Below are 27,206 nucleotides of genomic sequence, written 5' to 3'. Positions count from 1 at the left end.
GTTTAGGTGGAGAGAGAACCTACCTGGGGTCTGGGTTTGGGATGTGACCTTTGGCCTTCCCCATGTGTATCCCGTGTCTGTTCGTCAAACACTAGCCACCAGGGGCGCTTGTGGACCAGGCAGACAGCGGCTTCCAGAGCTTCCTGGTCCGGCCCTGCAGGTCCAGGGGCCAAAGCCCAAGGAGGAGATGCAGCCAGAGTCCTGGGGGGTTAGGGAGGGGAGTCAGGGAAGGAGGGTGGGAACTGTGCAAAAGCCCGTGTCCCCAGGGGAACGCCCAGACCCGGACCCCCAGCCTGCAGAGACCCGGGCCCACACGTACCTCTGCAATTGAAGTCTTGAGGCTGGAGAAACTCATGGGCCCTGAGTCTAAGGATGTCAGCAGCGTGGAGGCAGATGGGGGCAGGGGGCTTCAGCAATGGGTGAGAGGGGGCTTCCGAGCCTGGGAGAGCCCTCCAGAAGGGGGTGGAGACACTCTGCACCCTGCACATTCATGCAGTCAGCACGGCAGGGTCTACAAAGTGGGGGGTCTCAGCTCCCATGCAGGATCAGGGATGGGAGCGGATGGGGGGTGGGGGCTCAGGGAACACGATGAGGGGGCTGCCGATCATGAGTCATGGACAAGACTCTGGTGCAGCCATACAGACAAAGGCAATGGTGACTGTTCTCAGACCCCAGGACTCACGCTGGAGGCCAGCCGTGGAGGCCCTGGGCCCCTGCAGCTCTGCGCCCTGTGCATCCCCTGGCTGGCTGTCCTGGAGTTGCATCCTTTCTGATAAACTGGAGAACCGAGCCAGTCTCCTCCCAAGTCTAGCAACAGGGCTGGCAATCCAGGGACCCTGATATGGGGGTGGGTGGAAGCCCTAGTTTCCCGCTGACCAGTCAAATGGAAGGGGGGCGGCACAGGGCTGGAAACTGGTGTCGGAGGCAGGCACTGGGGACTCCGAGCGTGGGTTCTTGGCACTAGCAAACAGCCCATCATATGCCAGGCACACAGAGAAAGGCCCCGAGCTGTGTGCCTGGCAGTGCAGCCACTGACTGCGTTTAAGTGACAAGGGGAATAAGAAACCTGTTTCACCAGACACCCCTCGCTCAGAGCCACGTGCCCCTGGACTCCTGGGGCCCCACTGGGGACCAGCCCCACACCCTGTCGGACGCAGCATGAGGGCCCTGCCAGGACACGGTGTGCACGGATGGGCGTGCTTGCCCAAGGCCCCCACTGCATCCTGGCCTCCAGGGCTCCTGATTCCATGTCCTGTTGTCTCTGGAAGAAGGGCCCCACCATCCCGTCCCTGCGTGGGCAGCCAGTGCTGGGCCAGACAGGCAGAGAAGCACAGCACGGACCCTCCTTGTGGCTCGTGTGACGCTACCTTTGTGCTGTCTGTCTGGGATATGGCCACAGAGGCGGTGTCTCCAGAAGGTGCTGCCCACAGCCTTGCTCAACAGGATGAGCCGGGCGCAGTGTGGGTGAGGCCAACCGTCTCATGTCGTCTCCCCCCGGAAAGGCCATGACTGAGCAGGTGCCTGCTGGGGCAGCTTCACATTTGGCACAACTCCGTACGTCCCTACCAGGTCCCCACAAAGACAGTTCACGTGCGTGCTCAGCAGATGGTTACTGGGCTCTGTCCTAGGCTCTCAGGGCCACAGGGGCATTGGAGGGAGGCAGAGAAAAATTCCTGCCTCTGCCAGGGGCCCAGGAACACGGGAGGTGCTGGCTGGGAAGGGGAGAAGCCAGACTCTTTGTGGGAGAATTTGCCTCTGGATGTGTAGGCAGGGTGGCCCTGGGCCGGGCAGGGCAGCGTGGCACACGTGTGGGGGCCACAGTGGACCACCATAGATGGGGCTCTAACACATCACACGTTCGTCCTCCCAGCTCTGGAGGCCCGACGTCTGAGGTCCGGGCCGGGCAGGGCTGCGCTCCCTCCACAGGCACCAGGGGAGGCTCCTTCCTGCCTCTTATGAGGACAGCTGTCATTACATTTAAGGCCACCCTCCCCCAGGATGACCTCACCTCACATCCTGCACTTCATCCCACCTGCAAAGCCCTGTTTCGGGTCATCTCCCTTTCCCGGTTCCTGGAGGCAGGATGTGAACAATTCCACCCACCACAGCCTGCTAATGAGTGTGGCTTCCCCACCCCCCCGGCCCAAGCCCCTTGCCCCGAGTTCTGCCCCAACCCGCCTTCAGCTCCTCCCCTGCCCCCAGCACGTGCCCAAAAACACTGGTCTCTGAAAACCAGCTGACCTCTAGGCTCCACAGACCAATGCCATCCCTACCACGTGTCCTCCTTTGTCTAATTTTTGGTGCAACCATTTAAAATCAGGACCCTTCATCCTGCCTTCCAGGCCCTCGGATAGCAGACCCCAGGATGGGTTTGGCCAGCACCCCTCTCCCCTGGCATACACCCATCTTGGCACTGAAACCCCAGGATGCGAGGTTTGTAAAGACACATTAAATTCAGAGAAGTTACTTTTCGTTTTCCTGGTTCAATGTCAAGGCAGCTGTCAGTGGGCTCCGGGCTCCACATGTGCGATGCAGGTCCTGGCATGAAGGTGGAGGGCTTATTTTTTTCTCTGGTGAGGCAATTACCTAACCCAGGTGGGCTCCCCATCAGCAGGTGCATTTGGGATGAACTTCATGTGACAACCGCTCCCAAACAGCCTCCAGCTTGAGGACACATGGCAGTTCACCTGGAGAATGTGGATAGACTGGGGTTCCAGCCTGGCTGTGCAAAAGGGTTGTTCATGCATCTGTGGGAAAGTTTTCTGGGTTTAATTAGGTTTTTCCAAAAGTTGCAGCTGAGAATCTGCTGTACGTGGGGCCCCAGCATCAGAAATGACCCTGACGCCATCCCGGCGGTCACCTCCTCCATGCCCCTCCTCTGTGCCTCCCCAGGGACATCGGGAGCAAGGTTCTCCTGCGGTGCCCCTAAGATCTGGCCTTTTGGGAGGATCCCTGTATCCCCAGCCCCTCTGGGTCTTGGCACCTGGCTGAGCTCAGACTCTCATGCAAACCTGGGGTCCTCCTGTCCTGCTCTGTGGCCTTGGGCCACTTGTTTGACTTCTTTGTGCTCTATCCACTGCATCTATAAACTGAGATTGAAACAGCTCTTTCTCCGGGGGGCTGTGGGAATTCCAGGGGCCGGAAGCCCCAAGTCCTTCATCACAGCCTGGGGCTTGGGTGCCGGGGTAGCAGGCTGAATAAACCACGATCTCCTTGGACACCTGGGGACAGATTCCTGGCTCACAGGACACCTTTGTTCCTGCTCTGGGTGGGACTGGGATGCAGGGACCATGTCCTCTCGGGGCTTATATCCCCTCGGGGCGGGTGGAGGTCAGCCAGTCCCAGAAATCTCCAAGAACGAAGAAGATGTGTGCTTCCCGAGGAGGAAGGTGTGTGCTGCCAGGCAGAGACAGTCACTTTACACTAAAGGTGAGGCTGTGGGGGCACCCCAGGAGCTGCCGAGACCAGGGCCCAGCTCAGGGCACCCTCAGGGACGTGGACGTGGACCAAAATCGCACCCATGTTTAGGAGAACCCGGGACCTAGGAAAGGAATCTTCGCCCATGGCAGGAAAGAAGGCATGCAGACGCTTGGATGGTGGCTGGAAATCTCCAGGACGTGGGACAGAGGATGGAGCCCCCATGGCCCCGAGCACCCCGAGGGACCGGGTGGCCCCATAGCCAGAGACCTCCCCCCTGGAAAAAGGGGAACCTCAACATTGATCAAAACATGGGCTGGCTGCTTGCTTGAGTCAGGCGCCCGGCTGGGTTAGAACATTTCCTGTCCGGCCGAGATAAGCCTGGCCTGGCCACGCATGGTGACGGACACTCAGCTGACAGGTGCTGACATGCAACCGGCTCTTTAAAAAGATACCAGCTAGAGAGGGGGAGGGGGCATGGCCACACAGAGAGCTGACGCTTGTCGCATTCCCTGTCCTTGTGGCTGATACTGTGCCAGCTGCCTACAGGACGAGAGAGGGGCCCCTGGAGCGTCCAGTACCCTCCAGGCAACAGGACACCTTTAAAACCCATCAGAACAGTCCAGGAGAGAAGTTCCCGGGGAGACAAGTGGTGAGCTGACTCTGTCCCCTTTTCAGGTCAGTTGCTTTGCAGAGTCCCGCGGCCGGGTGGGCTTGCTGGATGGTTGGGGGTGGTGGGGAGGAGGGAAGCAGTACCAGTCGTTCATGGGAAGGCAGGGTGGGCATTTAACTAAGGCTGGTTGACAGGGAGGAATGGCAGAAGGGGCTCCGGAGGCAGCCACGAAGCATTTACAAACCATTGCAGCAGCGTAAGAGGTCCGGCCTCTGGCAATATGTACACGGCGTCTGCGTCCTTTCTTGCACACTTACCTATACACGAAATATCTCCCTTTGGGTTGTTTCAATATTAAAGTCATCAATGGTTGGTCTCAGAAGCCAGCATGCCTGCCATTGATGGCCCAGGTCCTGTGGGGGTGCAAGCTCCAACGGCCATAAGGTGCCTTTTCCCCCAAGCTCCCAGGGAGGTCCCAGAAAGACTGTGGGGTCTCGCCTGGCCAGGATTGAACTGATGCCACTGTCCCTCCACCTTGCGCGAGGTGAGGCCATGACCTGTAGCCTCTGATGATGGGTGACCCTCCGACTGCCAGTGGGTTGCACCCTGAAATCTCAGATCTTCATTCCTGTGACCTCCAAAAAGCTGACAGCTAAGAAAAGCAGCGGCCAGCGTCAGAAACAAATTCACAGAACGTGGACTCTGCTAAAAGGTGTCAGGGTGCCACATGCAGGGGGGATGGACACACAGGGCAGGTCCCCAAAGCACGGAGGGAGCGCCTCTTCAGAGATGTGTCTTTGGGGACCCCAAGGAAGAAAGGACAGAGATGCCTGATGCGGAAAGGAACCTCTTTGAATTAAGGGTTAGTTTTCGGTGTGTTCAGGACATGGCGGTTGCTTTTTGAAGCATCCTGTGGCTCAGAAGCACGTGTCGATGTAATTGTGACCTGTGAGCTTAGGGTTCCCTCAACATCCCACGGGAGGGGGGCATGGGTGGGGACGCACAGGAACGGACGAGGGGGAGTTGGCGATTATCTGAGAGCCTGTGGGATCCTGCCTCCCTCTGCCCCATGAAGGTGCACGGGGCCAGCAGCGACTTGCCTCCAAACGCCTGGAAATTTGTACACGGTTCAAGGAGAGTCTTCTTAAAAAGGGTGGCCGTGGGCATAACCAAAGGAGCAAGAATCATATCCCCCTGTGAGAGAAGGAGGGAAACGGGGGTTCAGAACAGCTGGTGGGTGAAGCTTTGGTCAGTTTGCATTTAAGGCTCCGTCCGGGCACTGTCCCCTGGAGTTTTTGCCACAGCCGTCAGGCGTGGACACGCACACATGTTCTGGGACACAACGAGACAGCATGCAGAAGCGTCGCACGTGAAGTTCATGAACAAATGCAGGACTTCAGGACTCAAGAGGGCAGCTGGTTCCTCAAGGGGGCCCTGGGGTCAGGACACAGCACGGGGACTTCTGTCCACACGGCCCGATGCCATCAGGTGGCGGGAGCATCTGGGAGCCCATCCACATGCAGGCAGCACCCTCGTGACCTCTGGCTGCAGTTCACTCCCTAAAACTGACCATCCTGCCTTTGGGGAGAGGTCAGGTCTGCAGCTGCCTTAGCCAGTGCCCCCCACCCCACTCCTGGGCGTTACAAACCCCCACTGTTGCCAGCCCCACAGCCAGGCTGCCCACAGGGCCACACCTGGGCCATGCAGCAAGGCAGGCTCCTCCCCCAGGCTCCGCACGCTGGACCTAATGCAGCAGACAGTGGTGCCCACTGTCTGCTCCAAGCCTTATGCAGATGCTGGTGAAGAGATGCCCTGGGCGTTCACACCGTACCACCTTCCATTGCATTCCTGGCAGCTCTGCTGTGTTAACTCAAGCAGTTGAAGCAAATACCCCACGCAGGGTGGCTGGAACCACAGACATTACTGTCCCCCATCCTAGAGCTGGACTCTGAGACCCAGGGCTGGCCCACTTGAGCCTCCCTCCTGGGAGTATAGACCCGTCTTCTCCCTGTGTCCTCAGGGGGTCGTCCCTGTGTGCGTGTCTGTGTCTTCATCCCCTCTTCCTATAAGGACACCAGTCCTAAGGGATCAGGACTCACTTTGATGACTTCATTTTACCTTAAAAGCCCACTAGCAGGAAGGTATGGGCCATGAGGCAGCGAAAATCCTTGGTCAGACATGGGCAGGCAGAATGGCCCATACCACACACCTGCTACTGGACCTTTGTGATTAGAGGAAAAGGGCAGGCCCAAGAGGCTTGGCTCAGCACATGACAGAGTTGCCTCATACCCCAAAGTGGCTGCAGTCAGCTGGCTTCCTCATCTTACATCCCTTCTTCTTTTCACTGGGGCCTATCTCTCTCTCCCCTCAGCCACTATTTATGACAAGAGAACCTTAAGATAATCTTGATACCAACTCTGGGATGTTTCATGGGCCCCCCCACTGCCCTACAATCTACAGGAATGTGCACCGGTGGTGGCCAGGATGGTGGGTGGGGAAGGATGTGCACAAAGAGCCCAGAAAATGTTTCTGCAATCCCAGGTTGCTCAATGTTGACATCACAGCTGTGTGTTAAGTTACTGATGCTCTGGAGGGGCAGGTCAAGGGGATCTGATTTTGACAGGTGACCCCGGGGTGTGTGAGTAGGATGGTAGCCACACACCAGACTCCAGTGGGATATTGCAGACCAAATAGGGATGTGGGAACCACCCCAGAGCCCTTTCAACTGCCGGAGATAACCCTAGAAGGGGTGCTGAGAAGGGAGGGCTCCTGCCCATGTTGGAATCTAACCTCTGACCTGGTGTCTCTTCTGTGCATGCCTAGGTCCAGCTGCAGGGCTGGGACATGGCAGCCATACTGGATTTCACAAGCTTTCTGGTGTTCCTGAGCTCAGCATGTTGCAGAGACCCCCAGCTGGGTAGGTAGGTGCAGGCACGTGCTCCAATGCCCGGTCTGGTGAGAGGCTATTGGTGGTTGAGGCGGGGAGGGGAGCAGTTATCCTCCAGCCCAGTCAGGGACTCAAAGGTGAGGGTGGTCCTATAATGCCAGCCCTCATCCCCAAACCCACCTGAGGCGGTAGAGCTTCTGCCTACATGGGGAAAAATTACTAAAACCTGCCAACCGAGAGAACTTCAGCACAGAGGTGGGAGAGAGAAAAGTAAATCTTATTGTAAAGGAAGCAGAAAACCAGAAGCAGGTATGCCATATAGCCAGCCTGCTGAGAGTTAGCCATGCAGAAAGAGGTCTCAGCTGGTTATAGAGCCAGGTGCCTACCACCCATGACCTAATGGGTTTGAGAGCCAGGTGCCCACAGATATGAGACCTCCTTCTGGGCTTTCTGTTCTGCTCCCTTGATCTACGAGTCTGTTTCGATGTGAGTACCATGCTGGTTTGATTACTGTGGCTTTGCAAGATAGTTTGATATGTAGCCATTGGAAATGTTTGTATATGTGTGGAAAAAGCAAAGGGAGAAATCCTGAAAAAATAGTGAAGTTTGGGGCAGGGGTCTTTTCCCCATTTTTTCGACAGGGAAAATTAAACTCCCCCATGATTTAGGGTCATGCCCCACCCTGCATCCTACACTGCTGGCCCCCCTGAAAGGGGACAGCCCTGTCCCTTCTCCTGTCCTGAATGCCTGCAAAAGAATCTGCTCAAGGAGATAGACACACAACAGCCCCCGTCTTATTCCCACCCTGGGTACCAAGGTCTCCAATTCTGCACATTGCCTCCCACAATTATTTCCTGGGTGTGTTTATTGCTAGCATTGACCTATGGGCTAAGCGGCATCTCACTGTGGTTTTGACAGGCATTTCCCTAATAAGTAATGATTCTGAGCATCTTTTCATGGGCTTGTGTCCCTGAATGGTTCCCTTTAAAACAGTTACTTTTATGCCCCTGTGAATTTGGCCTCCATAAAACAGCAAAAACCATACCCATCCACCCTGATGCTTGCCAAATGCCTTCCCTCAATGGTAACTATAAGGTCAATGGTGGGGGGGGACAAAGGGGGGGTAGCATCCCAATCTCCACTAAGTGTTCATTCCGTTAAATTCTAGTCCAGGAGGACACGTCTCCTATTATCAACATGAAGCTAGATTCCAGGACAAGGATGTTAACGTGGAATTACGTGAGAAACGTGACCGAGCAGGAATGCAGACTAGACACCCCACAGGGCTCCCCCACCATGCAAAGTCCACAGGTGAGTCCCCCCTGCCTTGTACACCTACAGCCTCCCTGGGACGGGCCTGTGGGCCGGAGCTGCTGACCTGACACCTTCTCCCCATGGACGTCCTGCATGTGCCATCGCATCAACCCGTTTCTTTACGCCGTCCTCACCTTAGGGACATAAACCCAAGGCTGTGTCAGTAGGGCTTTTGTAGAGGACCACAGAGTTCAGTCCGTAAAGATGATAGTTTGGGGTTTACTGTGTGTTTAGTGGAATGGCTCTTTATTCACTCCCCTCCCGAGCTATGCAGGGAGCCACTTTTCTGTGAGCCGTGGGCATGGTGCTTATGAACCCCTGCTTCCCAAACACGGCTGATCAAGTCTGTAAAGTCGCTGGGCCCTTTCTTTGCCTAGGCATTGGGTGCCCTTCCTAGCATTCTGTGGGCCCCTAGACCCTAGGCTCCAGCCGCTTCCTGGCTCCCCCAGCATGGGGCAGCATCGGGCTGCTGCTAATCTTTCCGTTTCCTTCAGCCTCTGCAGATTTGTTTAAAGGGTTTATGCTCCTGGAGAAATTACAGAAGAGAAACTAGTTCTTTGCAGGGGCCGGGCTCTAATGTTTCTAATGGGCTGGCTGGCTGAGGCTGAGGCTGGTAAGATGCTCCCAAGGCCCTTCCCGACCCCTTTTATCTGAGTCACGGCTTGTGACCCCCTCCTTTCTGAAGACTTACATAGGGGATTGCTTATCGTGTTTTTTTTTTAACTTGAGGGCCTCTTTTTTTCAACCTCAGTGTTGACCAGGGTTTTCTTTTTTGGAAAATTCAGAAAACATGGCTGTGGCATTTCTTTGCTGGGGGCACACAGGTTTGGGTTTTGGAGGAGGTGGAATTCGAAACAAGTGTTTTTTCTGCCAGTGCAGAGAGCAGCCGGCTTCCTGGGGAACAGAGCCAGGCCTGGGCTGAGCCTTTGAATGGCGGTTCCTCAAACGTGCATTTCTGTATTCCCCTCTCCTCTGGCCCTCGGGAGAATCAGCTGGGGGCTAGGGCAGAGGCTCAACACAGAGCAACGAAATAACTCGGTATATAAATAAATACGTAAGTAAATGAGACGAGATCTCCCACCTATCCACAGACCTGTGCACAAAGGCAGAAGAGACAGAAAATAGTTTTGTCACTGCAGAAGCATGAACCAGGGTGGACCGTGCACAGCAGGCCATCTTCCAGGACACTGCACAGACAGGCAGAACCTCCCCTCCCCTCCGGGCAGGCAGGTAGCATCCCTCACACACAGGTAGGAAAGCTAAGCCTTCTCTCATGTTCTTGACAACCAGGAAGTTACCTCTTGGGGCAGAAACTCCAAGAGGCGGGAAGTAGGACCCCTAACTGATGTTCGCTTTGCATGAGGTCCCCCCAAGACCCCGACACAGACATTCCTGGGACACCAAACTGGCCAGAGGTCCAGTTTTTAAAGAGCTCTACATGCATCTCAGGGTGGCCCTGAGAGCCAAGACAATGCAAGTTTCTCCAGGGAATGCCAACGGGAGAGGAATCAGGGCATTTTCTTTCCTTTTTGGAACTGGGGAAAATTAATTTCCTTTTTTAGATTTGCATTCAGGCTTAGAGGGCACAACTGGGATATTTTTGTGAGTCCTTGCTCACCTAAGAAGGTCCTTCTCTGCTCTTCTCAGGCACCACGATGCTCAGCTGTACCTCAACTTCTTTTGAGGTATTTTTCCCCTGGCTCTGAATAGGTTGACCCACACCGGCGGGCTTCCATTTGCTGTTTTAAGGCTGTCAATCATCCTGATTTATATGTCAATCACAGATTTTCCTGCTTTGGCATTTCCTGCTTTGTGATTCGTAAGTGTTGTTCTCAGAACGGTCCGCATTCCAGCCCGCATCCGCTTCTCCTCTTCTGTCATCTTTGTTCCAAATCCTACGTTTCCTTTTGTGTTAGGATTTCCAGGGAACCGCTCTTATTATTTTTCTTCTGAAGCAAATCCTTTTCACAAGAATGTGTTTCCATAGAAATGGGCATTGAATGTGTTCTATCTCTAGAAAAAAAATCCTGGCTATTATTTCCCACGGCAGAACCATTTCCTGGACTCCTTACTTGGAGCCTGTTGATTCATCTTGGAAGGAGGGTGGGGGACCAAGCCCAGGCCCGGTTTGCGCCAGGGACAGAGTCTGGGAATCTGGAATTGCCCCCGTTGTTACTGGGGTGCATCCAGAAGCCCCTTTCAGATTCCTGAATGCAGGCCTGACTGGAGTCTGACGGCTCTTCACGTCTCCATTGATGCCCGCATCCCACAGGGGTCTGTGACGCTCCCTCCCCACACGCACCCCCCCCCCAACTTCCATCCCTGGGACACTAGTTGGGGAAATAGAGTTATAAAGCAAATCCCCTGCCAACCCAGAAAGTGAAAGGCAAAGAAAAGAGCCGTATCCCTAAATGAGCCTTAAAACCTGTGGACGTAAACGCAGAGGCTGTTACTACAGTACTCGCTCTGGGAAGGGACTCGGCCACTACTGGCTGTGTTTGGCACAGCCTCCAAATCAGAAAGCTACATAGTGGGGCAGGGGAGGAAAAACACCTCCTCTACACTCTTAAGGGGGGGTCCTTGAGGCCCTGCAAATTAGACTGACAAAAGACAGATTCACTGGAGGAAAAGGCAAAGACATTTTACATGATTTAAAACTTTTCCATGGCATGGTGGCAGCGAAGCATTGTAGACAGAAGAGAACACCCCCCAATAAAGCAGGTTGACCTGACAGTTCTTGTACCATTTTAAACAAAGAGCAATACACCGTGATGTGACAAGACAAAGGGAAGTGCGTGTTAGGCTTCCATGGGCCGCAACTGTGGGTAGGCAGATATACCGGGAAACTACCAGAAAAGAAGGGTTACTTTAGTAAGGTTTGCCGGTGCAGGTTCAGCTCGGTGCTGAACTTCCGTTGTCTTCAGGGCCATAAAACCTCCCCAGAGACACAGGACCTGGCTGTGCTCATTTCTTAGAAGTTTCTGCTTTTAGCCAGAAAAGGGAAGCTCCAAGAGGCTTCCTCTGACACCTGTTGATTCTCAGTTTGTGTCCAGCTCAGAACGATCCATACGCCACGTTGGAAATGGGGACAAGATGAGGGAAACGGCCAGTGGTCAATCAAGCCCAGGCCATTGGGGGGCGATTTTACGGGGGGCAACCATTAGCTTCCTGGATTGGCGGGGAGATAGCGATCCAGCTTCCTGAAGGTCTGACTTGCAGAGAGCAGGTTGGGCCTCTGGGCCCCACACTGCAGACGGGGGGTTGGCACCCTGGGCAGGTGCACGCAAATTGTGGCTCAGAGTTCCATGTCTACAGTTGGGGGGAGTACCTGATGCAAGATAAGGGCTGTTTCACCGACGTGTCACATACATTCCTCTCGGTGCCTTCTTTACACTTATTCGAGTTTAGCCTCGTTCCCCGGTGATAAGACTCACTCCCCACGAGGAGGCAGATTGTGGGGTGCAGGGCACCTTCAAATAGGGAAATCTACGCCCTGATCTTAGGCAGCTAGAGGAGGGCAGACCGCTCGTTGGGCATTTGCTGTTTGTCAGTTGACTTCAGCAGAGCACCCGACACTCTGTGAGCCGGCGCAGTCTGCTCCCCAACAGGGTCAGAGGTGGGGGCGCTTTTCCATCATCTGTTTAGCAGGGTTCTTTGCCAAAACGGGGCTCGACAGGCCAGGGAGGAAACCTGGTGGAGAAGCAGGCTCCAGGAGGGAGGCTGAGTGACATGTGACCCCAGGGCCACCCTCAAGGTCTTCTCGTGGAACCTGCAGCACAGAATGGGGCCCGAGGGGGCCCGAAGTGCAGGTCTATTATTTGTTCTTTTCCAGGTCAAAGAAAACAACACCTATTTCTGTGTATTTTCCAACTCTGTGCTGCACAGGGGGGCCACCCTGATGGTGAACGTGACTTCTGCTGGGACTGCATTCCAGGATGCCCTGAACTTTACCAACCCAGGTGACGGGGCCTCAGCCGGTACCCCACTTTTCCTGCAAGGACCTGCAGGGACCCCGCGGTGCTTGTGCTGGGGGCGGGGGTGCAGCAGTGGAGGATATGGGTTGATGTCTTCCAGGCAAGGAAGGTTCCAGTGCTGTGAACTTCTCCTGCTTCATTTACGACGTCCGCTTCATGAATTGCAGCTGGACTCCGGGCCCGGCTGCCCCTGCCGACGTCCAGTACCACCTCTACGCATGGGCCTCCACGTAAGCAGGCCACCTCTGAGCGGCTAAGGCCAGTCTGGGCCATGGGGTTCATTGGTAGAGAAGCCACAGGCCAGCCCCACATTTCAGGGCCGGGGGGGGCATCTCTCTGAAGTACCCCAAAAATCCAGGGAGAAGATGCCCACTTCCCCATCTCCTGGGAGGAGAAACTTTGGCCGTAGCCTGGCTCCTGAATGCAAACCGTCCTCTGGTCCTTAAGAGATGGGAAACGACCACTTTTATCTTGAGAGCATGAAAGGAACGGCCTGCATCATCTTAGTTCTGCATAAAGACGCCCTCTCCCCACGTCCCCAATCTCTTAGCCGATTGTCCCAGATGTGCATCACGTACTGGTTTCCTGCTTCAGTGATAAAAAGTGTCTCCTTTTTAACCAATGTTTCGATTTGATACGTTGAATGTTATTTTCATTTAACTTACAGATTTAATAACATTGTCAGCCTCTTTAGAGGGTTCTCTGCATTGAGGAGAGATTTTTGTGTTTGATGATTCACACTCCGGCCTCTCCTTGATCCTTTTTGGAAACTGCAGGGACGAGGAGGAGGCCGAATGCCCCCACTACATCACAGACTCCACGGGGACACGCGTGGGCTGCCATTTCGATAAACTCGGAAAGCCCAGAAGCACAGATAATTACTTCTTCTTGGTGAACGGAACCAGCAGAGAGACGGCAGTCCAGTTTTTGGACTTTACTCCGTTTGTAGCTTATAGAATCGGTAAGACAATTTCCTACCTTGCATCAGCCCCTGTCTAGCTTTTATTGCATTTGGGTTTGAACCAGGGCTGGGTGGTATGGGATGCCAGCTCCCAGACCAGCCCCATTTGAGCAAGACCCAGGATCCAGATTCAGCAACTATTCAAAGAAGAAGGCAGGGTGGTCATGGCTTCCCCTTTCGGTGGGATACGGGAGAGGCACATATTCGTGTCACTCATGAAAGATGTCAGATAGAAGCCATTCCCATTATTTATGGTTGTGATGTCCTCTAAATTCCCCGCAAACACTGACTTAGCAAATACTGAATCATTCCTAGGAGGAAATACAAAGTTAGCCTCTGGTCACAACATTTTCATCGACTCATCAATACATAACCTTATATTATGTGCGTCTCTATTTAAAAACCCTTAATTTAATGTACATTGCTGATGCATTGACATTGAACTCAAGCCTGAACAAAGACCATGTAATATATGTATTTTTCTCCATAAGACACAGGGCAGCCTTCTTGGCCACACAACTTTTCCAGAGAACGGACTCACGGAAGTCTTCATTTCTCGAGTTGCTGCTCTTAGTCAGATAAGGGAAGCCCCAGGAAGGCGTCTTTCTGCATCTGTTGTTTCTCAGTTGCCTTCAGTCAAAATAATCAGTATGCACTTGGATGACCTCAAGATGACCCCAATCAGCCTGTTTTCTTGGCTCCCTGTAAATGCCGGGTAACCTAAGTCCCCAGGCTTGTAGAGCATCCCAGAGGAGGTGAGGGATGAAGAAGGAGGGAGGTCTAACCTACTGGCTTCTCTGCCAGAGGTTTCAGCACTCCTGCAACATGGATGCAGAGGGTGGGTACCTGGTCAGGCGGGTTTTCGTGCAGAATGGAGGGAACATCCTGAGGTGCACACTCAGCTGACCCGAGGTCTTGTTTCCCAGGCCCAGTGGCCTTTTCTCTTTCATGCAGGAAAAAGAGAATGGGACATGTGACTACCAAGACACCTTCAGCTAATTCTCCTGCGAACAACTCCTCTGTGATTTATAACTTGTTGCACCATTTGTGTTTTTTTCTTAGAAAAGTATAACCCACCAGAAAACATCACAGTTTATGACAATGGATCACATCACATTATCCAGTGGGACAATCCCAAGATAAGATTTGACATTGACATTGCAACTCATATGTTGTATTACGAACTGGACATTCAAAAAAAGGTAAGAACCCCAAATCTTTGGGAGCCACAGACCACGTGTGCCCCCCTTTCTCCTGTTTCAGGTAGAATGGTTCCTAATGAGAGTGGAATTCTGCTCCAGAAAGCTGTCCTTTGTTAAGTCATTTAGCTTCTCTTTGTCATAAAAGTGTCATTTTTTTAAATGAAGTCCAATTATTTATTTTTCTTTGCCATATGATGAAGTCACAAAGATGGCACCTGTGTTTGGAGTCAGATGCGTTACCCTTGTGCCATGAGGTCAGCCAACACCTGTGTTTGATTCTAAGAGCTTTTACAGTTAGGTCGTTCATCCATTTTGAGATGATTTTCTTTATTCTATCCTATTGGTCTGTGTCTATCTTTATGCCAGGACTACCACTGTTTTGATGACTTTAGCTCTGTAGTAAGTTTTGAAATCAGGAAATGTGGTGCCTCCAGCTTTGTTCTCATTTTTCAAGGTTGTTTTGGCAATTCAGCATTCCTAGAAATTCAATACAAATTTTAGGATCCGCTTGTGCAATTCTACAAAAAAAAAAAAAAAAGCCATTGCAATTTCGATAGTGTATTGAATCTATCAATCAATTGGGGGTGTTGCCATGTTAACAAGATGGGGTCTTCTGATCCATGAACATGGGATGTCTTTCCTTTTATTTTTTTCTTTTATCTCTTTAGCAATGTTCTGTCCTTTTCAGTGTACAGTCTTGCACTTCTTTCATGAGATGTATTCCTAAGCATTTTATTCTTTTTGATGTTGTTGTAATTGAACTTGTTTTCCTAATTTTATTTTCAGATTGTTTATTGCAAGTCCTTCATAACTTTGTTTTGCCTTTGAAAGAGACTTTGTTCTTTAGAAGAGTTTTAGGCTCACCACAAAATTGAGTAAAAGATACAGGGATCTCCCATGTACCTTCTGCCCTCACACATGTAAGGCTCACCTGTTATAAGCATCCCCAGCAGGTGAGACATTTGTCACAGTCGATGAACCTACACTGACACATCCTGGTGTTGGACATTCTATGCATTTGGACAAACGTATACTGATGTGTAGCCACCATGATAGTATCTTACGGAGTATTTCACCACCTTAAAAGTCCTATGTGCTCTATCATCCCTTCCTCCTCCAAACCCTGGCAACCCCTGATCTCTTTAGTGTCTCCATAGTTTTGCCTTTTCTGGAATGTCTTATAGTTGGAATCATACAGCTTTTAGCCTTTTCATTACTTTTTGAAACAAAATCTGACAATGGTCTTGAAAAGCTAGCTCATGGGAAATCCACAGATGCCAGCCCAAGTCTTCAACCTGTCCCCATCCTTCCGCACCCCTCGTCCCACTGTATGAAGTGAGATTTTGGAACCTCAGATATGGACTTGGAAGAGCTGATTCTTGGAAGGTGGGGACTTCCCACTGGTCACATCACATTCCCATTTCCCCACAGCCTGGAGCCTCAACCCACATCCCAAACCCAGAGTGAGAGGTGGATGTGAAACTCAAGCTCATACCCTCATCCCAGTTCTCATCCCAGACCCTCCTGCTTGGCTGTTAATGGCATACATTAATCAGGCACACCTGACATGTCCTTCTCCCAGGCTACCCCCTGGGCCCCAGCTGCAGCAGCCAGTCCTCAGCACCCCAGACCCCAGTGCCTTTGCACATGTGTGTTCTTGTCTTTCTTCTTCCCAGAGCTGATCTGAAATTGTCCCTACCTTAAATGTTCTTGGCTGAGGGGCTGAATTCCTGTGCTTTCTGCCTCTTACCTGCAGAAGGCAAGTTACCTTAGAGCAGCACACTGTCATCATACATAGGCCTACAGTGCCTAGCACCCAGTAAATATGTGCTCAATGAATAAATGTTCTGAACATTCATGCATGGCTCACCAGGCAGCCACTACCCCCAGGTCACCGTATATTCCCCACAGGGCCCATCCCCAGCCCTGGAGTCTGCTGTCCCACACCCCTGTCCTTTCGGTACACTTTTATCCCCTCCACATCTGTCAAGCCCTAGCCTCCACCAGCCTCTGTCCAAGGCCCTTGAAGTCACTACATGGGGCATTTTCCAAAGCTCTGCCGGTGATCCCAAGGCCCACGCCAGGTGTGAAACACTCGGTTACAGGGCTCTTTCAAAATGGAGATGAGGCTGTGTCCCTCCGTGCCTTACAACCCTTCCAAGAGGTGTGGTTTGGGTCTTGGGTGATAGTCGGGCCCTGGATGTGGCCTCCTACAATTTGCAGTGTCTGACCCAGCCTGCTGACAGCCTCCTCCCCAGCACGCACACAGGTGGCATTACACAGGTAACTGCACACAGATGACCTCACAGAATTGACCTCATACACATTCCCTTTCACTCATTAACACCGTCAGAGCAAATTCACCAGCTGGAAGTAAATGCACAAGAAGAGAACTGTGTTTGGGAGGAAAAACTTTCCCTCTACCCACTTATGCCTTTTCCTGGGGGCATGCAAATTAAATCATCAAACCCCAGATAAATAAATAGAACGGGGCAAAAAGCAAAGTTTACTCACAGGCATTTGGAAGCTCACAAAAGAAGTGACTCTTAAATAGCTACGGTTAGGGGCTTATCCACTGAACTAGGGGAAAAGAAAGAAGACAGAAAAGGCTTCTTCTATAAGAAAAACAAATGGGTTTCTTTGGAAAGACAAAAGAATGGGTTTCTGGGGGAACAAATGGGATATAAGGCAGTTTGTGATAATGTGTGTTGATACAGGTATGAGCGATCCTTTCTGTTTTCCTCCCAGCATAAAACTCTCCTGGAGATGGAATTTATGAGAGTTACACTCGCCTTCCCTCCGGGAATGAAATCTCCCTGAAGAGGGAATTTATAACATTCCTCATTCCCGAGTGTCACGCCAGGTGAAGGGTGTTGCCAGCTGTGGGCAAGCTCACTACGAATTCTGAGACTGAGTAACAACAGCGGAATGCTGGCCGTAAAAAATACGGGCTCCTACCCTGCTTCACTCTAACGGCGTTCACCCAGAGGCAGGTCCGTCTAGCCTGCGGCCCTGGCCCCATCTCTGCCCCGGGCACCGACCCCCACTCCTAGCTCCGTCCCCCATTCCCTCCCGCTGTCTTCTCTAAACTCCCTTCTCTCTTCCCAGCACAGGGCTCTGCTGCTTCTCTCTTCTCTTAGCACCAGGTAGACCTCTTCTTAAAGCAATATTGGCCGTAAATAGCTTGTTGCCAATAGGTATGCAAGTAGGCACCTGTGCAGTAGGCAAAGTATTACTTCATCCCACTTATACAACGGGCGAAATTAGGATCAGGTGAGAACCTGCCTGTGGAATTTCCATTTTCCCTGCACAGAGTTTTCTGCTTTTAACCAGATAAAGGGAGCTCTGAGAAGGCTTCTTTCTGCTTCTGTAGAATCTCAACTGTCTTCAACTTAAAATGATCCTCATACCAACTCTAGGGTTCACGGCAGGTTCCCATATTTGAATACAGTGCTGAAGACACAGCCGTTGACCATCTTTCCTTTGCTTTCATTTTTACAGGGCAGCAACTCTAAAATAGATCCTGTAAGTACCCCTTTCTATAAAAAATGCATGTACAGGCCCTGAAGTTCCTCAATATACAGCCCTCACCCTGTGGCCCAGGGTCCCCTGAGACTTTAGCCTCAGATTGAGAAGCTGTGTTTTCTTGAATGCCTGCAACTCAGCACAAGTAGCCGGTTATCATCAACCCCATGGACAGAGCAACGTCCTTCATCCAGACGCAGCCCCTTAAACCTTTTCCGTTCAAAGACTATAGTGAGTTGAAGAGCATCCCACCAAAAGACACGTCTACCTGGAAGCTCGGAATGGGGCCAGGTTTGGGAAATAAGGTCTTTGCAAATATAACAAGTGAAGGATCTGTGATGAGGTCCTCCTGGATGAGTGGGGCCCCAAATCCCCAAATGCAATGACAGGTGCCCTTATCAGAGACAGAAGAGGAGACACAGACAGAGAAGCCATGTGGAGACGGAGGCAGACGGGAGGGATGGGGCCACATGTCCAGGGCCGCCTAGAGCCCCCAGAAGCCAGAAGAGGCAGGAAGGAGCCTCCCCTGGAGCCTGTGGAGGGAGGCGGCCCTGCCCCTCCTGGACCTCAGAGCCCCGCCTGGTCCTTAGAATGCTTGAATCTCAGAAGTTTGGTCTCCAGAGCTGGGAGAGGAGGATTGCTGTGGTTTTAAGTCCTCGGTTTGTGGTCATGACAGCCACCCCAGGACACTCACAGAGGTGACCATCCCCTCAGCCTCTAGAGGGCAGTGATCCCCCGACAGGTGCCCTTTGTTCCATCACCTGGCATCCTTCAGTCTTCCCGGATCCCAGGTGGTGCCAATTCTGCTGGTGAGAGGTTGAGCCACAGGCCACCCCAGGAGTAGCCCAGAGAGAAGAGGCACAGAGGTGTCTGAAGGCACCAGCTCCGGGGACATACCTGTCTTTTCTGGGTGCCACCTGTTGCTCAGATACCTGAGAGCCAGCCCAGTGCCAGCATCATACCCCCAACACATGTGTCCTCCCCCTGCCCGGGGGCTCTCCTAGTGGCTGGCGGCATGTCCGGGCCACTCTCAGCTTCCGTTATTTTGTGGGCTGGCTCAGCACCTCCCAGCCCCCCTCTTCCCCTCAGGCAGCTGCCCGGGAGCTGTGTGGCTGGGGTGGGATCTGCTGAGTCTAAAAGGAGAGATACAGCTGATAAAAAAGGTTTTGGCCACACACATGTGCGTGCAAGAGACGACCTCGGTGCTCAGAGCCAGACGGAGGGCGAGGACTGTTCTTGGCGCCTGTTGGTTGTGCAAACTCGGAACACTGTCTGTCTTAATAAGAAAGTTCCAAATGCACGGAAACGTCATGGCCTTTGAGACACTCAGGAGGGCGCGACCCGTCTGTCCCACTCAACCCTGGCCCCTAGCAGACCTGGCCCCCAGGCAGCATCTGGCAATGAGACAGGAGTTTGCACGGGGAGCTTGGCACAAGGGGCTGGGACCTCTCAGGAAGCAGCTCTGATCCATGCATGATCCCCTCCTGCCCTGAAGACCCCTCCAGGGCCCTCCTTCCTTCCCTTCCTGACCAGCCGTCCCCCTACGGTCATCTCACTCTTGCAGCCACTCCAAACGCACTTGTCCCAGGACGCCAGGGTGTGGGGGCTGTGCCCGCCAAGTGGGATGGGTGGAGGGCTGTGACACCCACCGTGCTGTGGGGCCCACATCCCCAGGGCACAGGTCCTCACCGCACTTCCTTCAGGCGCAGAGGTGTGACCAAGAAGGCAGGGCCCACGCCCCCACCGGGTTCCGGGCCTCTTCTGTCCAAGCACTTCCATCCCAACAGGACTGTCACACCTCCCGCCTTCCCCCTGAAGCTGTCACCAATGCCGGTCACAGCAGCTCTGTTCTTTTCAAGATCTTCCAACGAGGGGAGGATAAAAATGTGTACCTGCTGCCCAGCTCTGCCATGAGGGCTGAGAGTACCTTTCGAGCGAGAGTGAGGTACATGCACAACAAGCTCTGGAGTGAGTGGAGCTCGCCCCTGTGTTTCGGTGAGTGTGTGCCAGGAACTCCCGTGTCACATGGGATGGGCAGAGGGCCTTGGTCTGTGTCCCGCTGCCCAACCTCTTCTGCCTCTTATGAGGACACCTGTCCCCAGGTTTAGGGCCACCTTCATCCAGAATGACCTCATCTCAGATCCTGCACTTAATCCCACCTGCAAAGACCCTGTTTCCAAATAAGGTCCAGGGCACAGGTTTTGGGGTTTAGGATGTAGACATATCTTCCTGGGGGTCCACTGAGCCCACTGTGACCCCTCTGGGTACAGGGGACCCAGGGCAGCTCCTGCCGGTGGCTCTGTGCCTGAGCACACCAAATGTAGCCTGTCCTGGTCCCCTGCACCCCCCTCCCATGTTTCTGGGCTCATCCTGTAGGGAGATCCCCTCCCTCCCTCAGCCTCAGGGACACAAGCCCCTCTCATCTTTGTCTCCACTCCAGTGGTCTGTCTCTAAGACCCCGGCTGCCGGCTGCCCCCAACCCAGGGAGCTCACCTCCAGGGGGGGCCAGCCAGGGGGCTCCGACTTTCTGCCCCATGTGGAGTGCCACTCCACAGTACCCTGTCATGCCTTCCTCCTTTATGGGGCAGGAAGGGGCTATCACAAATTGAGGGGCCTGCAGGGGTGACAGTCGCCATCACCTGGAAGCACTCGTAGCAGGAAAAGCCCCTGGCTGTCCCCATACATGTAGGGTGTGGAGCTAACAGACCCCATGCAGTCTCCCAACATGCCTGCCTGCTCAGACCTGCAAAAAACCCACAGGGTTGGGACTTGTCCAGCGCCTCTCTCCAGGGGCCCCTTGGCATCCCTCCAGGACCAATTGGGCATGAGCTCCAAGTATGCATCTGCCTGATGCTCAAACCCTACACAGGCTGCCCAGCAGCCCCACCTGGGAGGAGCTGCCGAATCCATGTGCCAGCCTCCTTCCTCCCAGAGGACAGGTTCATGGCTCGCAGACGTGGTACAGGCGGCAAAGCCTAGTCAGAGTTCCCCAGGGGAAGCCTCCTCTGCGATGGAAAAGCAGCTCTGTCCCTTGACATTTCACCATTCCTCATTCACTCCTTTGGCTGTGCCCTGCCATGTGGAAAGTAAATGTGCCCCAAGAGGGAACGCATCAAGCCCTCGTGGCAATGTATCTGCTGGGCCACTCCTGTGAGCAGGGCGTGGGGGCGAAGGGGACAGCAAGAAGGGGTGGGCGGGGCAACTCTGGATGCAGGGTAGGGTAGATTCTTCACAGTGTCCTCACCTCCCTCAGGCCCTGTGTCCAGAAGCGCTGTACTCACATCGGCCCTGCTTTCCCCCCAGAACACCCCCTACCTGTGGTCTGATGGCGGGCGTGGAGGGGCTGACGTGTGCCACAATGACCTTGGGTCCCTCCTGACCCTCTGCTCCTCCTCCCCTCAGGCCACACAGAGCTGCGTTCCAGCAGGACCACCGTGGCCCTGGCCGGGCTGGTGGCGGGGGTGGTGCTGACTGTCACGGTCCTGATGTTCCTCTGCAAAAGGTTTGCCCCCAAACCGGGACCCCGCCTGGGTATGAAGGGGGCCAGCCGCAGAGGCCGCACTGACTGGACCCCCCCAGACAGAACGGCCGGGAAGGGCAAACCCAGAGGCAGGAAGTGGGTCTGAGGTCACTTAGGGCTCGGGGAGGGGATGCACAGAGACTAACGGGGCTGGGCTCCTGTGGGTAGGATGCCCCGTGTCCTCGGGTACGATGCCCCCCACCCTGCACACGATCCGCCTCCTTTAGGAGTGCCTCCTAGTGTCACAGTAGGCATCCCTCCTGGGTGCCCATGGCCTTCCTAGTACCGTGGGGACAGTGACAGGAGGGACAGTGGTGTGGGTGGGTCTGAGCCCGGAGTGCGTGGCCCTGGCCCAGAGCTGTGGGGGTGGGGGCCACCTGGCCAGGAGGACCCACAGGGGCCTGGAGAGCCAGGGGCCACCAGGGGAGACTGGAGTCTGGCGGTGCCTGCACATCCTGGGGCAGAACCCCCAGGTGTGGGGGACGCCTGCAGGCACTGGAGGGAGAGGTTTCCGAGGGTCTGGGGGCCGCATGGGCCGCAGGATTGCGCTGGACAGAGGCAGAGGCCCGGTGCAGCCCAGTGGGCAGCTGGGGGCTGCATCTGCCCCTGGCATGGGGGGAGGGTTCCAGCCCTGGATGGTGGGTGGGAGCTCCGGCTTCCTGCCATCTCGGCCATCAGCATCCCTGCCCTGTGAGCCAGTCTGGCCTCAGCGGCTGGCCAGACACACGGGGACACTTAGGTGTATGTGGAGGTGAGTGGCCCCAGGACACCAGCCGCCCTGCCCACCGCCAGATGGGTCCCCAGGTGGGGTCCACGAGTGGGCCCCCAACGTGGGCTCCTAGGGCTGGTCCCCAGCCGTAGCCCGGGAAGCCAGCCTGTGCCACTGACTGGGCCCCAGTCCTGACCCCCGGCCATGCAGGAAGCCAGCTTCCAGTATCCCTGGGCACGGCCCTGGGCCCCCCGGTTCAGGCTGCTGAGCATGGGGCCGCCTCCCCTTCCGTCTCTTCTCACCAGGTTCTCCCTGAAGCAAAGGCTGTTGCCCCCGATCCCACAGGTGCACAGGGAAGTCACGGGCAGCCTCGCGCCCCACCTGGAGGTGAGCGCAGCCCAGGCTTGGCCCCACTGTCTCGGAGCCCCGGACTCAGATGGGAGGAGGCCGGGTGTCCCGGGAGGTGGGGGCCACCCTGGGGACACAGTGCCTGCAGACACCAGGGTGGAAGGGAGGGTGGGGCTCTGCCATGCAGCTGCCTTCCCCGGAGAGGTCCCGCCATCCTGGCGTCACAAGAACAGCACAATACTCGGAGACACTGGAGAGAAACAGTTCCCAGGGCAGAGGAAGGGGCCAGGGCTTCATGCTTGTTGACAGCCCTCGGCTGGCTCATTGTCACCCTTTGTGGGGGCCCCTGGACCCCCCAGGGTCACCTCATCTCCATTGTCCAGTCATATCCACAGAGACCCTATTTCCAAATACGGTCCCCTTCTGTGGTTCCAGGCAGATGTGAATTCCAGGGGGATGACAATCAAGCACGACAGCCGGTTCCCTGGGGGCAGCCAGGCACACACCCACCTGTGGCTGGTTCAGGGACCCTCCTGGGGGCATCTGCCCCAGCCCCTCCTGGTCTTCCGTTGAGCCCACCACACACACTCCCCCATGAGGAGCAGAGAGGTGCCCCAGATAGAGCCTCTGGCCCCCATTTACTCCGGCAGCCTTCCCTGGCTGCACCGTCCGGCTGCCCTGGGCTCCCACGAAGTCTGCCTGTCTGGCATCAGAGTTTAGGGTCCAGGGGAGCATCGGGGCAAAGTGGGCTTGGCCGTAGTGCCTTCATGTAGCATTGCAGGGACACAGACACCAAGGTGCAGACGAGCTGCCATCCAGGCTCCCAGCCAAAGCACCTCCTCTGCTCTGCACACATGACCCCTGACTCCATCTAGGACCCAGCTCCCAGGTGAAGGGTGCAGGGAGTGCTGCTTCAGTAAGAGCCCAGGGCAGATATCGGGGTGCTTACTCGGGGTCCTTACTCGGTTGATCACGCCCCGTCATGCTCCCACATGGGCCTGCAAACGTGCCATCCCAAGCCCGATTCTCCACCTCACCGGCCAGGATCACCCTCAGTTTGCAGAGGCCCCCAAGCTATGAAGCCATCGTGTGGGGGCTGGGGCAAACTGCTTGGGTTCTGGAGGGGGGTTCAGGGCTCATGCCAGACCACGGGGGTCAGGAAGGAACAGAGCGCACTCAGGGTCTCCAGGAGCAGACAGCAAGGCTGGGGCCACTTATCCCAAACTGGAGGTGTCTGTCTGTCCCAGGGGGCAGCTGTCCATCTCTCCATCTTGATTCCAGGCACCCCAGACATGGATGAGGCAGTGATGGGCAGGGGGGGTTGTTTTTAAGCAGCTGTATTGTGATCTAATCACAAGCCATACAATTTGCTGTTCCAACTGAACAGCTTGGGGCACTGAGTGCATTACCGGGTTGTGTGGGCAACCCCCTCTGGTTCCAGAACGTTCCACCTCCACAAAGGAGACCCATGCCCACGAACAGGCCTCCCCACCCCACTCAGCTCTGACAGCCACGAATCCACGTCTGTCTGTGCATCTGCCTGTTCCAGGCATTTCCTGTGAATGGATCCCACCCCGTGTGTGTCTGCATCTCTCCCTGAGCACCATGGGGTCAGGACCATCCACGCTGTGTGTGTGTGTGTCAGGGCTCCCCTCCTCTTCAGGGCTGAGTGATGTTCCTGGGCGTGGATGCACCATGTTTACTTAGCCCTCCATCTGTGATGGGCACCTGGGCTGTTTGCACTGGGTCACTGTGCCTCACGCTGCCCTCAGCGCTGTTCCCTAGATGACACAGCTGGGGACTCCCTGGAAGGGGTCTCACCAGCGTGCGCCTTCTCTGTTTCAGGTGTCCTGGGACGGGGGCAGCCCGCCGCCAGGCTCACACAAACCCGAAGACATCCTCCTGGTGGAGGAGACGCAGTGACTGGTGAGGGGCATGCAGGGATTATGGGTTCAGCATCCCCCCAGTTCCGGGCATATCACTTCTGTGCCCCTTTCACCCCACCTGCAAATGGTTTCTGATGTAACTTGCCCCCCGACCACCAAATCCCAGCCCCACAGCCTTTACTGACTTTCCACTTCCACGCCGGGCAGCTGCGTGCCCCACCTATGGGAGGCCACCCCGACTGCTTCTCAGGAGCCCAGCAGAGGGGGCAGGACCATGACAGAGCCCCACACGCTCACCATGCTGGCTGCGTGCCGCCGTGACGAGGAAGCCGCTGGAAGCAGACAAGAGCGTCCAGGGAGAGAATCGATGTCTCCATAAGGGCAGAGATTTGGAAATGGGGACACTGCCGGCCACCTGTCGCCAGGATACAGCTGGTGAATGTGATGAAACGTGCGGACGATCGGGTTCTTAAAAAGCCCCTCTTTGGTGCATAGGCATATGTGAGCCATTCTGGAAGGGTGCCACCCAGCCGTGAGCAGGTGCAGGGCCAATGATGTGGGAGGAGACAGAGAATCATGGTTCCTGACGGGTCTGCCTCCACGTCAGGCTGTCCACCCCTCTTTGGCTGGCTCAATCCATTCTGTAGCTGCTTTTAAAGGCAGTGTGCCCCAGGGCAGGTGGGCTCCCCCGTGGTGTTGGTGTAAATCAAGGTGCCACCCTCCCCTCCACACCGTCCACTTACCTAAATGGCCAGGCACCCCACCGGCCACGGGAAGCATGAGATAAATCAAAGCTTTTGGACACGGGAGAAAGTTCGTCATACACCCCAGTTATGGAGACACAGCTGTACCCCAGGCCCGATGTCAAATACGGCTGCCATCCACCCGCTTCTCAGGTTGATCTATCAGATACGACCAGCACACAGCCAAGGTGTAGACACACTGCCATGCACGGAGTCCCATGTATTGTCCTAAAATGAAAACCCAGCTACATGTGTGTGCACGGACTTGTTTCAGAAGGACAGTGCAGGCTGCATCAGAATGGTGGCAGGTCACCAACATGGGTGTGTGCTCATCAGGAAAGAATTCACGATGTGTTTTGAGTAGGGTGGGACGTCGTGGTGCAGCACATAGGGGGAGTTCCATGCAGGGGAAATGGCACACCCGTGCCCACATGCATCTGCTCATCGGTGCCTGGGAATTCACACCAGAATGTACGCGGTGTTGCCCTTCAGACTTGAGGCTGTTTTTTCAATCATCTTTTTTATGTTGTCTGTATTTTTCCCCTGATTTTCCAAGTTACCCAGAGGGAATGTCTATCAACCTCAGTCCAGCTGGTTTTGTGCAAACTGTAGTGATATTAAAGAAGCCCAACCCACAAGACTGTCCTCAAAGGGATTCTGCACCACCCGCCATCCATGCTGAGGAAACCGTGGAGACAGAAGTGGTTCTCAGACGTAGAAAACAGATGGCGGTGGGGTGGGCATCCGGGAGCATGAAGGATCCTGCCCACGGGCTCCAGGGACAGGAGAGGCTTTGTGCCAGGAGTTCAGGCACCCCCACTTGGGACCAGGGTCCCCAGAGCAGAGGGGAAAGCCGAGCCTGGGGAGGGAGGTCCTTCCATCCGGGCGTCAGAGCTGGGAGGTCGAGTATCAGCAACTGCAGCATTTGCTCAACCCTCTCACAGGGCACATGGCCTGCATGGGAAGGAGGGTGACTGCACCAAGACCCTCTTCCCCATCTCTGTTGGGTTCGGGAGTCCAGGTGCACGCACCTCTCCGTCAGGGACCTGGAAGCCTCCGGTCTGGCCTCCCAGCCCATCCACCCTGCTGTCCACATGGTCCTGGAGTCTGGCTTCGCTGTCCCTTTCTTACGTGGCCCAGGCTCCACCTCCAGAGGGTGTTGGACAGGGGTCCTCAGCTGGCAACGCATACACCACTCACCTCCTGTGAGCCTCAGGGAGCCCCACCCACAGTACAGCCTCCAGCCGCATTGCAGCACACGGCATTTTGGGGCAACCCCATAGATGAGGATGCAGCCCTGCAATGGGGTCCTATGCAGCTGTAGTAGGTAATCACCCAAGGAGCTGTGCCAGGCAGATAGATCCAGGCAAAGAGGTGCCCCGCTCCAGTCCCGGACATGCTCCAGTCTCACACTCATGCACACACACTCCTTTTAGGATGACCAAAGGGGTTGCAGGACAAGACGGTGCACGGCACCCCAAGGTGGCAGACCTCAGTCAGCTGTGGACTGGAGACACCACTGCCTGGCACCACCTCAGCCCATGGGGCATGCAGGTAGGGAGGCTGGGAGGCATGCAGGAGGCGTCCACGCAGACACCCACAGGGAGCGGCCTGCTCCGACTACCTGGGACAGCTCCATTCGGTCCTAAATCAAAACCACGAAGAAATGGGCATTTCGCCAGAGGCGATGGTGGCTGATATTTAATTTCAAAATTTGTGCCCCTTGGGGGCATGGGGCAGATAAACAAGGGATATGAGTGGGCATCTTTCGAAAGACTTCCCGGTATCAAGGACATAAAGGTGAGGACATTTTTCCAGTGAGGGAACCGTTATCGCTGTGGCCCAGGAACCCGTGTTGCAAACCCTGGTAAGGTGGTGTGTGCGATAGCCAGGCCGGGCTGATGCAGCGCCGAGGTTCCTGGACGCGGCAGCCACGGCTACGACCACCTCTGGGGGAAGCAGAAATAAGTTTCACTTGCAAAACAAGCTCCCGCTCTAAGGATGGCCTTGACCCCAGGAGCCTCTGATTGCTGTGGATGGAATTAAATTTAAAAAATCAGAACCTGGCAGTCAGTCCAAGCCCGTCTGCTCTTCTGTCTCTTGTGGG

General features: G+C 54.9%; 1 protein-coding gene across 3 annotated transcripts; it reads left to right on the top strand.

Moving 5' to 3' along the window:
• The first annotated feature begins 11,660 nt into the window (after positions 1 to 11,660).
• Positions 11,661 to 25,601, top strand: LOC130678835 (granulocyte-macrophage colony-stimulating factor receptor subunit alpha-like). Of its 3 annotated transcripts, XM_057496231.1 has the most exons (10): positions 11,661 to 12,190; positions 12,306 to 12,435; positions 12,982 to 13,166; positions 14,229 to 14,368; positions 17,870 to 17,893; positions 19,753 to 19,888; positions 21,296 to 21,395; positions 22,428 to 22,509; positions 24,316 to 24,396; positions 24,564 to 25,601. In XM_057496231.1, exons 1-9 carry the CDS (start codon positions 12,013 to 12,015, stop codon positions 24,391 to 24,393), a joined length of 1,053 nt encoding a protein of 350 aa, XP_057352214.1. In that variant the 5' UTR covers positions 11,661 to 12,012; the 3' UTR covers positions 24,394 to 24,396; positions 24,564 to 25,601. The 3 variants fall into 3 exon arrangements, with proteins under 3 accessions (XP_057352214.1, XP_057352213.1, XP_057352215.1); XM_057496230.1 differs by having other exon boundaries at positions 11,662 to 12,190; positions 24,316 to 25,601; XM_057496232.1 differs by lacking the exon at positions 17,870 to 17,893 and having other exon boundaries at positions 11,662 to 12,190; positions 24,316 to 25,601.
• The last annotated feature ends 1,605 nt before the right edge of the window (positions 25,602 to 27,206 follow it).

This window comes from Manis pentadactyla, chromosome Y (genome assembly GCF_030020395.1).
Source record: "Manis pentadactyla isolate mManPen7 chromosome Y, mManPen7.hap1, whole genome shotgun sequence".
Taxonomy (NCBI): domain Eukaryota; kingdom Metazoa; phylum Chordata; class Mammalia; order Pholidota; family Manidae; genus Manis; species Manis pentadactyla.
This window is presented reverse-complemented; position numbering and strand designations above follow the sequence as displayed.

Bases quoted from the DNA above. Each gene is read 5' to 3' on its own strand.
- LOC130678835 (XM_057496231.1), top strand. From the start codon at position 12,013: ATGGGGCCCGAGGGGGCCCGAAGTGCAGGTCTATTATTTGTTCTTTTC. The intron at 17,894-19,752 runs GTAAGTACCCCT...GTTCTTTTCAAG, and splicing joins GCAACTCTAAAATAGATCCT to ATCTTCCAACGAGGGGAGGA. The intron at 19,889-21,295 runs GTGAGTGTGTGC...TCCTCCCCTCAG, and splicing joins GAGCTCGCCCCTGTGTTTCG to GCCACACAGAGCTGCGTTCC.